The 12,726-nt window shown below is 49.1% G+C and overlaps 3 protein-coding genes across 3 annotated transcripts; 1 reads left to right on the top strand and 2 right to left on the bottom strand.

Moving 5' to 3' along the window:
- Window positions 1-378: 378 nt before the first annotated feature.
- Window positions 379-1,347, bottom strand: HER10_EVM0003724 (uncharacterized protein; the record flags this gene model as incomplete). Its single annotated transcript, XM_035473388.1, has 4 exons — window positions 379-538; window positions 602-746; window positions 807-1,173; window positions 1,207-1,347. 4 exons carry the CDS (start codon window positions 1,345-1,347, stop codon window positions 379-381), a joined length of 813 nt encoding a protein of 270 aa, XP_035330565.1.
- A 3,863-nt stretch (window positions 1,348-5,210) lies between these two features.
- Window positions 5,211-5,967, top strand: HER10_EVM0001062 (uncharacterized protein). Its single transcript, XM_035470823.1, has one exon. The coding sequence runs from the start codon at window positions 5,395-5,397 to the stop codon at window positions 5,743-5,745; it is 351 nt and encodes a 116-aa protein (XP_035330398.1). The 5' UTR covers window positions 5,211-5,394; the 3' UTR covers window positions 5,746-5,967.
- Window positions 5,968-7,026: 1,059 nt separating this feature from the next.
- On the bottom strand, window positions 7,027-7,974 carry HER10_EVM0009261 (uncharacterized protein; the record flags this gene model as incomplete). Its single annotated transcript, XM_035478752.1, has 1 exon — window positions 7,027-7,974. The coding sequence occupies one exon, from the start codon at window positions 7,972-7,974 to the stop codon at window positions 7,027-7,029; it is 948 nt and encodes a 315-aa protein (XP_035330887.1).
- Between the last annotated feature and the right edge of the window lie 4,752 nt (window positions 7,975-12,726).

Genomic DNA, 12,726 nt, shown 5'->3' with positions numbered 1-12,726 from the left:
CCTGTTCGTGTACGTTGTCTCGTCAAATCATAAATCTCAGCAATCGGCTAAGCTATCGCTCTTCCGTCTGACCACTCAGGGTCTCATTTCTTCCGGGTATCCGGTGTTTTGGATATCAATGTCTTCTGTGAGTCCACCGTTGAGCCTGATGATGTGGAAGAGGCACCAGCAGTAGACATTGAGGCGCCTGACGAGACAATAGGAATCTTGTCTTCCTCAGGTTGCGCCACAGGTCTTCCTGATGCTCTCTCCGATCTCCTAACCGTGCTCCTAACCCTCATTTTGATAGCTTCGGGAAGATATTTAGTTTTTATTGCTGTGTCACGCAGCAGAACACGCAATACGGGAATAGTCGACGCCATGATCGTAATGGCTGTCTCAGCCCCGGCCCAAACGGCCAACTCTGCTCCCCCATCTGTAACTTGCATTAGATGAATCCCGATCATACGTTAAGGGTCTTAACTTACGAGAAAAATCACCAGTGGTATCATTTACTGAGCGCATGTACGATGCTTTGACAAACGCCGCTATCCCGGCCCTATTCAAGTGCGTTAGAAATCAAGAACCCAATCATCGGTCTTCATCGGAGTGAGAAACTTACAACATTCCCATACTCAAAGCCACAGACACACCAATCTTCTCCTTCTTGCTCAAAGTAAGACCAGATGACTCCTCGGCCGGCCTGGGCCGCATAAGAATGAGCCATGGGATGATTGATAAGGCGATGTCGAGGAGGCCAGAGTATACTAGTAATACTTAGCACAGCTCAGGAAGACTAGGTAAGAACATGTTGGACATCATCTTACCACTAACGAAGATTCCGAATGAAACAACCCACTTGAGATCGTAGCAGGTTCCGTCCGCGAATGGCTTCCATCTCTTCTCCAACGGTACACACCCAACCCAAAACGACAAAGAGGAGAACGCGAAGAGAACGTTCATAGAAATGATGGAAAACCACACAAAGGCCTTTTTCCACCCATTGCACATTCGTAACAGCGATATAGCGAACGCAGTTTTGCTCCAGACTTGACCGACAAAAGAACACGTGATGGAAGAAAGGCCGACGATAGCTAATACTGTAATGTTGTCGACGGTAATAGGGAAGTCGGGTCGGCCGAATCGGGATTTGATGATGAACTCATTAAGGGCGGCATCTGATGCTAGGACCAGCTATGTAGCAACTGTTAATACTGGAACAGTGACGTGACTCTTCAAGTAATGGGAGTTCTTACCCAGGAGGCAACCAGGATAATGTCCTCGATTCGAATCTTTGTATACGTGTAGGATATCTTGCAGTATATCCTCAACCCAAGAAACACTGCTGAGAGAACGACTAGTGTCCATAAGACCGTTTGAATATTCTCAGCTTGGGCGGTATCGTCGGCACGGATATTGAGGACCAACAGCGTCGTATCCAACTCGGATCTTGTCAAGTACGTCTGATTGGCAGCTCTGGCCACAGAGCCCAGCTCTTTGATCTGGCTTCTTGAACAGTGCTCACATCCTGGCGGAGGCACTACGGCCATATTCGATGTTCCGATATGGATGTCGGTTGCAAGAGCGGCAGCAACACCTTCATGGCATGGACAGTTAGCACATGTCCGATGTATCTGACAGCGCGGAACGTTAGGTCTTATAAGATCGACTGAATATGAAGCGTCGTACACGGGGAACACACCAACCCACTCATCCTTCAAGAAACAGGTAAGTGGCGCCGTTTCAATATGTATATGAGCTCCACGTGGAAGCCAGTGGGCCACGAGAACTGACAAGCTTCTGCCAGGATGACCATGACTGATCAAGCCCTGTATTCGAAAGCTTCGCATCGCAGCATCGAGCGGACACACGCGCCTCCGATCAAGATCCACAGTCCGCTTGCTGTTGCTGCCACTGGATAAAGAGGTGAAGCCCGGGCCAACATCTCTTACTTGGAGTTATTGAAGCTCCGTGCGCCGGGGGGGCTTGGAAAGATGAATAGAAGACAACCGAAAAAGCCTCGCTCTCATAGGACAGCACCTTTCCTCGGCGTGTCCTACGAGAATTTCCTTGTGCCAAGACGTGAGCGGCTCTTGGACCTCTTCTTCGTCTTGACTTTTCTCCCTCCTGCCGGCGTGCTCGCGGGCACGGCGATGTGGAGACGCAGGTCTTCTCTTTCTCATCTCTCGCCCACCTCGGGCCGCCTACTGGCTCAGCGAACGGGCTATTTGAGTTATCACCACTGTCACAGCCATGTCGCGACTGAAGAAGAATCCCAGTGACGCACGGCCAAAATGGCCGATCCGGCCTTGTCTTTGCAAAAGCTTGACTTTCAACCAGATGTATGCTGCGTCCGATCAGGGCATCCCGGCTTTGACTCAACTTCTGTCCAAAATAATGACAGGATCTTTGAGGCGCGCTTCGCTTTCCTCACCCACCCACTGGCGGCTTTTGTCTTTCCCACTTTTTTGGGGAATCGTCTCTTATCCTTAATCGGAATGCCGCAGTTCCGCTGCATCGATTCTTTTCTCCCATCTCTGCGGCCAACAGTTTGTCATCTCGCGGCAATGGTGAGGTTTCGCGGAAACAGCACTAGACATGGGGAACTGACAGTTGTTTCGCTAGCTTGCTTTTCCCCCGTTACCTGTAGCTTAACGGTCCTTCCCGTTGCGGGGGGATTTTGGCGTCTTGGAGGCATGCCCTTGTGTTTCCCCTTACTCGATGATTGTAAGATCTACGGTGCAGCTTAGCGGGGGCCATTGAGACCATCTATAAGACAGATCAGTATGACGAACCCCCTCCTCAGCTCGCTTCGGGTGCTTTCTCAGCTGTCAACACGACTCAGCGCTTTACGATTCAGCTCTCTCGTAATATCTCCACTTACATGCGGCGGCGGCATGGCGGATGGGCCTCCCTCCTTTGGCCTAAAGTCGCATGCAAGTCATTTCCAACGAAACGACTCGCCGTGCAGAATGCTGCTTGGGACGAAGAAGCAGGTCTTTCTCTTTTACCCGTGAAACCTCTTGCTTTCCTGCCCGCTCCTATGTCCATCCACTCAATTTCCCCGCGCCCCTCCAACTGCGACAAATCGGGAAGTGGTTGTGCCGGTGATGGGATCGTCCCAAGAGAAACGTCCGTCCATAGGAGTTTCTCCTTCCCTCTTCCTTCTCTGTCAGTATGTGAACATCAGGTCAGACACTTTTGTTGGACTGGATCGTTGGGAAGAAGAGTTGGATTCGGGATGATGGCGACGAAACGTTCACAGTTCCATTCCACTTTGCCGACAAAGCGCGATCGTGACAGACGCGATGTTAATCGCAAGAAGCTGTAGTGACTTGTTACCTTGTCAAGGACTTTGAAAAAGACAGGAAAGCCGTTTCTTCCGTATCACTCACTTGGCAGCCACTCATGTACAGCTGCGCTCTCATCGGATGAATCAGCTAGTACTCTTTCTTAATAACACAGAAGCCGCCAGACAACGACCGTGCTTGAGTTGCGTCCTGCAGATTGTTCCCAGCCCTCTAGATGCCGACTTCTTTGTGCAGGTCTCATATAACCTATTATAGCTGAAGGAATGGCAAGGTATCTGTGATCAGATGACTTCGGTGTTCATTAGAGCTGCTACACATCTTGAAAGTGGTCCGTTACTCGGGGACCAAAATGAATAGACTCCTACAGCGCTAGCTCATCAGCCTCAAGCGTCGATGATAGTGCGTACTTGACGCAGCTTGGCTGTAGCTTATTCTTAAAACCGTTGGCTGCAGCCCTCCATCCCTTCCGGTCCAGCCTTTTCATCGGCGTATGAATCAAGGGCTTTGAAGCTTGAATCTCGGCTGGCAAATCAAAGCCTGCATTCAGCTCCTCCCGTCGGCACCTCTGAGGGGCCTCATCGACACAGCAAAACAGTGATCGTCGTGATGAAGCAGAAGCTAATACTCAATGGTCACGTATTGTTGATTCATTACACTTCCTAGTCGGACTTGGCGCATATGAGCTTTCGAGGTTCGACTCCATGAAAAAGGACAGAAGTTGTTACAAGTAAGTTACGAACAATGAGCACCAAAGCGACCGTGAACTTTCGAGTTAAGGATGAAGAGAAGGGCAGGTAGAGTAGGGAAGGGAATGCTGCAGTTTGGAGGGCCGGAATCTCAAATAGGCGGATGCATTGTGGTCAAGTATGATTGGGCTCCATTCCCGAAGTCGATTTCTTACCAAGGCCTAGCACCGACCAACTCTTGAAATCAATATAGATGAATAAGGATTCATTGTGACCGTGGCTTTGATTATCTTAAGATCTGACCATAATGACATGACCAGATGAACTAGACTTGCCATCGCAGCCGTCCTGGAGTGGCTTGGTCCATTCAACAGAGATGCACCCGGCTCACGGCAATAGTACGAGACAAAAGATCTACGAAATTAGAAACTACTGCATGCAGGCCGCAACGCTAGATCAGGCTTCCACGCTTTCGAGGTCAATACTCCCCGACTTTTAAGATTTGCCCCTGAGGCAAAAGCTAGTGCCTTCCTGCACAGGCTGAGCAAATCAACGAGTCAACGACAACCAACGGGCCGTATTTGAGACCATTGGAGATGATGCAGAGAAGCCAGTGTCCAGAATTGACGTGTAATCCGCAGCGGTCAGCCTCGCTGCTGCACGTGGACGGTGGACTGGCGCGAGGCGGGAGCATGTTGCAGCACCAACATGTTCTTGGACGATAAGCATAGCTGGATTTAGGATTATGGACATATGCCAAGCAATGTTAATCGGCTAGAGCAAAAAACCGCAGGCATGAATGAGCCATTTTCCACGTCCGTTCGTCAAGGGATCGAGAGTGTAAATGTAGGCTTTGTGAAACCCACACTAGGGTGCTACCTGCAAAATATGTCACATGGTCTCATGGTGTCCATCGACGAGGGCTTGCCGTTCCACCCGCAGCTTGTGAACCGGGCAACAGCTTGACGTCAGCTGAGCGTTCTTAGAATGTTGTTGGTCGTGGTGGCTTGACAGAAGACAGCTCCCATTGGCGACCTGCCTAAATAAGAGTTGACTAGTGGGCTGATTGGGCTGACTACCCACTGCGACCCCAATGGCGAGCAGGGGATCATCGCCAGATCCGTCAGAGGCGTGACTAAAATTGCATGGCTGTGCCTCTCGCGTCCGCTGCGCCATGCCAACCAACACTAGCAGAAATGCCCTTTAGAACAATCGAATATTTGAATAACTACCCCAGACATGTCCCACGATCGAAGCTTGGTCAGTGTCTGTCGCCTCCAACAGAGAAAGCCAGCCATCCTAATACCAAAGACCCAGAAGGAGCCTTCGATTGAAGTCTAGATATATCAAACATCATCAGCAAACTCAATCATCCTAAAACTTGAGATCGTACCACCATTATCAAAACTCTAGCCGATATGGGGCTGTTTGGAAAATCAACATCGACAGAGGGCGCGGGCGCCGATGAGCCCAAGAAGTCTCTCTACCAACGCTATCAAGACAAGAAGAGCGGCCGTGACACCCAAATTTCAGACGAGGATCTCCAAAAGTACACCGGCAAGACCAAGGATGAGATCAACGACTGGGCTAAGGATCGTCCTGGCGTCGCAGGAAACCGGGCTGCAGGGACACTCACGGCGGGACCCGCTTCCGGCTTTGGCGGAATGGCGACAGCGGGTGGCTACGGTGGATGGGGAACGGATGCTGGATCGGATCCAAAGCATCCGCCGCCGCAGAAGGAGCGGAAGGAGGTCGACGACTCCGAGTAGCTGCATTAAGGGAGGGCCGCGATAGTTGCGAGAACGAGATGTTATTATTAGAAATGTCAAGCATCATCAGAGAAGGAGTGAGGGGTCAACAACGAAGAGACTTGAAGGATCAGGGCAGTTAAACACGAGCCTATCAACGGCGCGGGACGGCGGAACTTTCAGTTCATCCGGAATAGTTTTATGATCTGTCTCATGAAATAATACAATCGTGTTACTATCGTCCCATGCAGTTATAATGAACCAGCTATTAGTGGGGACTCATCTCGAAAAGCTTCATATACCTATCGCCTGATATAAAGTTGAGACAGCCTTCATGTCTTGAATCATCAGGCACGCCGTCCCACACTCACCCTTCGCAAGCAAATGTGTGGTCAGCCTAGCAATAAATGAGGCATCGGGTTGAGTACGCATGGATCTATGTTCGTTCAGCTTGGCGTTCTTAGTAATTGCTTGGGGAGTCCCCAATCTCAAAACCAAACGTAAGGAGGCTTTCTATGCGCAGCCGGCATCCATCGGGTATTTTATCCGCTTTCTTGGCAGGCGTATATCATGTAACGCTTATCTATACATCATTGAAGATCTGTTGTTCATACAATCGGAGTGCTATTGTCAATTTCCTAGCCGAAGTCTTCGAGGCAAGTGCCAACTACAAGTTAAACCCAAATCAACTCGAGACTTGACTAAAGTGAAGAGGTAATTCTTACATCTACTGCGCTGACGAGTCGCCTTGACTCGTGAACAGAGAGCATCGTAGTGTGGAAACTTATCAGTGAAACACAACGCAATAAATGGTTAGACCGGACACTTGTGCGTCAAACTGTCTTTCCGATCATCAACTGTACACCCCCCTTTTCGATGACTTTCATCGATAAGCGATTTGACGTGTCGCGATATGTTTCGTTCTTGTAGATGCAGCATCATATTCATTCAATGACTAAGCAATTAAGAAGAAGCAGATATCGGGGTCTGGACAGCGCCTGTACTCGATGGACTCTCTGGGAGATAAGTACCGTTTGGACTGATATTTTTTCATACTAAGCTATAAATCTGATTCAATGTACGGCATGAATTGGGTCTTGACCTTTGTAGTACAAAGCCATGCGCCATCGAATTGCGTTGATCAAAGTTCAGGGGACTTGAAGTTTCGTTTAATTTATGATTTGCATTGACTACTGTTAAATTAAAGACAAACATGAAATTTGCCGAGCCTTTAATCGCAGATACTAAGAGCACGGAACGATAACTGATCATATCTGGTTCCCGTCACTAACATCGGTCTTTCTAAGGGAAGTCAGCCCGCATCTTGAGAATGCCGTCAATCATAGAGCTGCCAGAAGCCCAGCCAGCATAAGTCTCGGCAGAACTAGTGACACTAATGGAGAGAGCACCCCAGATCCATCGGTTTCCATTGCCATCGAGTTCCCAGTGAGGGCCACCGGACTGGCCTCCCATGGTATCGGTATCGGTGTAAAAGGGGCCAGTTGAGTCGCAGTCAAAGGTTCTCTTAGAGTGAACCGTGATATCAGTCTGGCGGTAGGGGCGATTGCCACCGTCCTTGTCACCAGGGTAGCCCATGTGAAAGAACTGAGGCTTGTCAAACATGTTGCGGTCAGGTACCTTCGCGCCGAAATAACCGAGTTGGTCACCGAGGCGCTGGTCGAGAGCATAGACTACCCAGTCGCCCTTGGTTTCGCAAGGGGAGAAGGGCTCTTGGCCGTAGGTGAAGAGACCATTGGTGATCTGGGCAGAGCCAAAGCGGGCCCCATTATCGAAGCCAGGGTAGAAAGATCCCGGGATAGGGGGGTCGGGGTTGCAGTGTTTGGCAGAGAGGATGTGACGAGGGCCGATCAAGGCAGCCGAACAGAAGACGCCATTAGACCACTGAAGTTTTCCAACGGAGTGGAAAGGGTAGTTGGGATCGGTCCAGAGATGACGGTTGTCTACGCCAACGATGAAGCGCTTGGCGACCTCTTCGACGGCGGCACCAGACGGCGTGAAAGGAGATGCCTCGGTGATATTGCTGATGAGCTCCGCAGCGTCGACGACAGCGATCTTGGGAACTGGGGCATCGGCTGGAACACGGCGAGCAGCAGTGGCGTCGAAACCGATGGGGTGAGTGATTTCTGCTTGCTCGGTTTGCCTAGTACCCAGAGGAGCTGCTGGGCTAGCTTGGACAGCAGAGCAAAAAGCGAGGACGGCTGCAGCCGCAGACTTTGTGAAGTGAACCATGTCGAAACAATCTGATTTGAAAGGCGCTGACTGTCAGTATTGAGGATTCAATGCTGTTGGTGCATCAATATTGTCAAGACATGGCAGATAGCTGCTCCTTTATAGAGGTCTAATCGCCTCTGGGTCATGAACCATAGCAGCGAGCCTGGAGGCCTAGTTACCATGAAATGGCATGTTTCTCCTACATGAAAATCGCACTTTCCGAACACTGAGTATCCGAAGGCTACAGCCAAGAGGCAATCGGCAGCCCGTTGCGATATCCAAAGTCTGCTGTGCCGCTCACAGGCAGTCTCAACGCTACTATCGAGGCTAGATTGGCCTCTAGATGAGGCTACATCTTTCGAATGTCCGTGTATAGAATGACTGGTCTTAGCGAATCTTATGCCAAGCTTGTCTGAAGTAACCTAGAGTCTGATTAGGCTGTCGAATATGGAACTTTGGATCAATAATGAGACCCTAGATGCTTCCCCAGCTTAGGATGACGATCCCTTGGGATTATCCGCCCATGGTACTCACCTAGCTTTTCTTCGGGGTCCATGAAGTAAGAAAATTGCTGTAGTCAAAGTAGAATTGACATTCAATAATCTGCGTTATGCAGTCTGGTTACGTTCTCTCTCCTTGGCTCTCTTTTCACGGAAAGGCGAACTTCGCATGGTGATTTAGGGCTATTCGTCACAACGAAGCAACTACACAAGAGCCGCCATAGAACCTGTGTTTGTTCCCAGTCTTGCATTCATCGCGGAGGTGACTTATCTTTAAGGGATATTTTCACGACATTCCAACCTGAGACAAGACAACATGTCATCGAGGCTTTATTGTGGGTATGCTATCGAATTCTATCCGAAAATCATTGTAGGGCGTGTCTGACAACGATTGAATATGCAGGTCGAATTGGGTGCCGTTCACCTGGCATGATAATAACACATCATGGAAAGTGCGAGGTTCGCATGGCACGATTCGACCTATCGTAGAAGTCAGTAGTGCAACTTTGATTTAAGGCCCTGGAAGGATCATGTAGAAATGAAAGTTCGGACGTCACCTGCCCTTTCGAGCAGCAGCGTTGCAACCGCTGACGGTTGTCTTTGCAGACCTCCACTAAGCTGACAATTTTTCAACCTGGTCAGCGAAAGTAGCCAGCCCATGGGAGAAGAAAGCCAAGAGACAGGGTAGCTTTCACAACTGTGACTTCGAGTGGTCGAGTTCCTTCCGACCCCTCTCTGAATAGATCCTTCCGGTTGCCGGCATCTTGAGGTTGTCTGTGCTGACTGCATATACCTAATATAAGTGCAATTGGTTCAAGTGAGCCAATAATCGCGATTCTATGTGCATGTTAAGTCGACGGGCAATGCTTTTATCAGTTGCTGCCTCGGACTAATGTCTTGGCCGAATCCTTTAAGAACTAACATTTCATCCCAATCTGTGTCTTATTTCGAAGTTCTACGACCGCGCACTGCAGCATGCTTTATGAACTTGCGAAACCTGAGGGACTTAATGACAATGTCACTTATTGTTGCAACATCTCATGCCATGTTCGGTTCATGTAATAAACGTCAGATCAAGAAAGCGCGTTTTCTCGGTCTGTATGATACCACCTTACAGGACTTTTACCTTTTCGTGTCAGAAAAGGTGGCTGCGTTTCCTTTCATATGACAGATAGCAGATAATTAGACGGACTTTTTATAACTCGCGCTACGGAAGCTGTAGTTGAGTTGCAACTAGTATACTGAATGTGTCCTGTAAAGAAAGTTAGAATTAATTGCCGTCAAATCAAGTCTCAATCAAGTCAAGTCTGTACATTACTGCCCAACTTCTACTTTATTTAGTCGCGCTATGGTATTATCAAGTCAATTCGTATGCTTTTTTATGCATTAAGCTATTTGAAATGGCTTGTTCAATACTCTCACTGCTCTTCTGACAGTACAATCAATCTTAGACCAATTGCCTAGGACGACTTTCACGTTAGTAGCCAACTTGAACTGCTACGGCTACTCTTCCTGAAGTATGACGAAATAGCATGCCATATCCATCATTGACTAATAATGGAGTAAACAAAAAGCTTTCCATACATTTGTGGCTACGACTCGACAGGAGGCGCCGGTGATGCTGTGATATATGCAATGAACGATTGGAAACCGGCGGACGAAAGTTGGGACCCTAGGGTTTAGATGTCGCCTCAAGCTCCGAATACATCTCGTTCCTGTTTTTGACTTAGATAGGGGATCTCAATAGAATTTCTTCGATATCGAGGCATTGATGTTGCAATTTGGTGGTCTACAGCAATCGTTGAAGACGAGGATGCTGTCTTTGCCCCTCACTGCTATCTTCAAAGATTCTGGACCCTCGATTTCTTCCCAATGTCATGATTCTCTAGAATAGAATTTGAAGACATAGCAGATGAAGCCATGTAAAATCTCTTTGCAAACCCTGATGTGGTGAAATACTGGCTAACCGACGCTCAACTTCGAGTTCAGATTGCCTTACTCATTTGGTATACGGCACTTAGTGGAAAAGGAATGCTCATACCAATAAATTCGGCTTTACCTTCAACGCCTTTGATAGAAGTGAATCACTTTTACCTTTTTCAGGAATTCAATAATGGGAGAGTGGCAACAACGATGCTTGTTCGACTTCTCGAATTGATGAGTAAGTCTCACAATGTGGCTTGCCCGCTGACATCAACTTGGCAAGCCTAGACGGCAATTTGAGATCAAGCCGTGCAAGCCACTTAACTTTCAGGAGAAGAAAGTAAGTGTGGCTGTTTCAAGCTACCTTGCGTCGTTCATCTCAAAAGGGGCAATTCATTATGACTTTGAACGGCTTTTCCGGTCAGTGCGCAACGTGTCAATCCATCGACGGATATGCCTTTTCGCGGGTGCCTGGCCAGTGCAACCCGTCAGCAGGAGTGCGCTGTAAATAGGAAAAAGGATTCAGGGTGCAGCAGGCATCCGTCTGAAGTTGAAGGGATTGCCTCGCTGCTGCACAGCCCAGTGCAGGACAGTTAGGAGCTTGCAGAGGAGCTTCCTTATTACAGGACTTATTGGGCGTAATTAAAGCATGCGAGACCTCGCGCCTCTCCCTGGCAGCTGACTACTTACCCAACGTAAGCCAATGTTAACCTGAAATCCCACCCCTGGCAGAGACAATGGTAGATGACAATACTGCGCCGCTGATGCAGCAGGATTGGGAAGATGAAAAGCCTAATTTCCATGTATGGCTCACCTTCTGATTCATTACGGAAACCAAGAACGAACATGCACTGATGCAGTTTATTAGAGCCTCCCGCATGAGACGTTATGAGTCCCGCGCAACGTTAAATGCAAGCGGATGATGGTAAGAAATGGAGCACCTACAGAGCCAGAACCTTGCCCTACTTTGTCTCACCACGGCACGGTGATGAATGAGAGTCAATGTATGATGCAATAAGACTTTTGACAGTAGTAAATGGTCTCATCGGCTGCTCTCAATCTGCAAGACTTTCACTTGAGAAGAAACGGGGGATTAAGATCAGCGGTGAGATGCAGGTTCGAGAACTGAAAGATGGATGGCGTGATGAGCGAGCTTGTGAGGTGAGATCGCCCTAACAAATCTGATGGCGATTTGAACCAGAGAGCAGAACGCCTGCAATGATCAGAAAGTAGGCCAGGAAACTATACGCTCTGTGAGCGTTTAAGACATCGAGAATTCGGACGTACAGGGCTGGACTGGTCTGAAGGTCTGAACAACAAGGCCGTTCTCAATGAATTGATGCTTTTGTCAAACAATCGATGGCAGCAAGGCAATGGTGTGCACGGGGCTTGCCGCCCTAGACTTAGGGACGCAGCCTAGCAAAGCAGAATAAGCAATGGCAGTAGCGCTGGAAATGTTCCATGCTGCTCAAAAATGGCCTCACAATTTGCCCGGGAAGAGAGGTCTGGCCTCGGCTGCAAGGCACCGCAAGCTTTGTTCCTGCAGTCAGCTCAACCCCCTGTCTTTGCCAAGTGATGATGGGCCGTTCCCCCCTTGGCCACTTGGCAATAGGCTGTAGTAACTTGTCCGGATGAGCAGACGGGTTCGGAGAAGCGATGGAGATGTAAACACGGGGCAGTGCGGCGCATTGTCAACTCGCGCTGTTTTTCTACGGCAGGTTTTTGCCGGAACGACAGTGCGAAGTCCATGTGTTGTCGGCCCTGCCCCGACTCATTCTTTGCAACACACGTGCGTTGATGACTGGTGGCTGGAAGAAGCTGAGTATGGCCCATGCCCACTGCATACGCTGAGCAGTGAGCATAGAGGACAGAGAGAGGCAACAATTGTCATTGCAGTTCCCTTTCTTAGTGGTAAGGCTGATGAAACCAATCACATCCATGGCAATGCTACGCTGCTTTGTACGGGCTGAGAGCTTAGCGTATTGCCTTTGCCTGGGAGGTACACAGGTGACAGGCATCGGGGCTGATTCGGTGTCGGAAATGCCCTAGCTGTGAATGCGCTTTTCGCCTTCCCTTGCCGAACCTCAATCCACAGCTCACACACGTCCCGTGTGCCTGTATTGAAGGGTCGCAGCTTAATTTCGTTCTTGTTCGCTGTGTCAGTAGGGAATCAATATGAAGTTAGGATGGCCTATTCATGAGACTCGTTGAGCACCTCAATCTGACATGGGACAAGACGATTTGGAGGAGTATCTTGTCAATTGCAACTTGAAAGTCACTTACTACACACTCGTCCTCCCCACCCTCTAGAGAGCAACAAGATCGAAGAGACCGGGGGTGGCCGGTG

The sequence above is a fragment of the Colletotrichum scovillei genome (assembly GCF_011075155.1).
Source record: "Colletotrichum scovillei strain TJNH1 chromosome Unknown Contig00008, whole genome shotgun sequence".
Taxonomy (NCBI): domain Eukaryota; kingdom Fungi; phylum Ascomycota; class Sordariomycetes; order Glomerellales; family Glomerellaceae; genus Colletotrichum; species Colletotrichum scovillei.
This window is presented reverse-complemented; position numbering and strand designations above follow the sequence as displayed.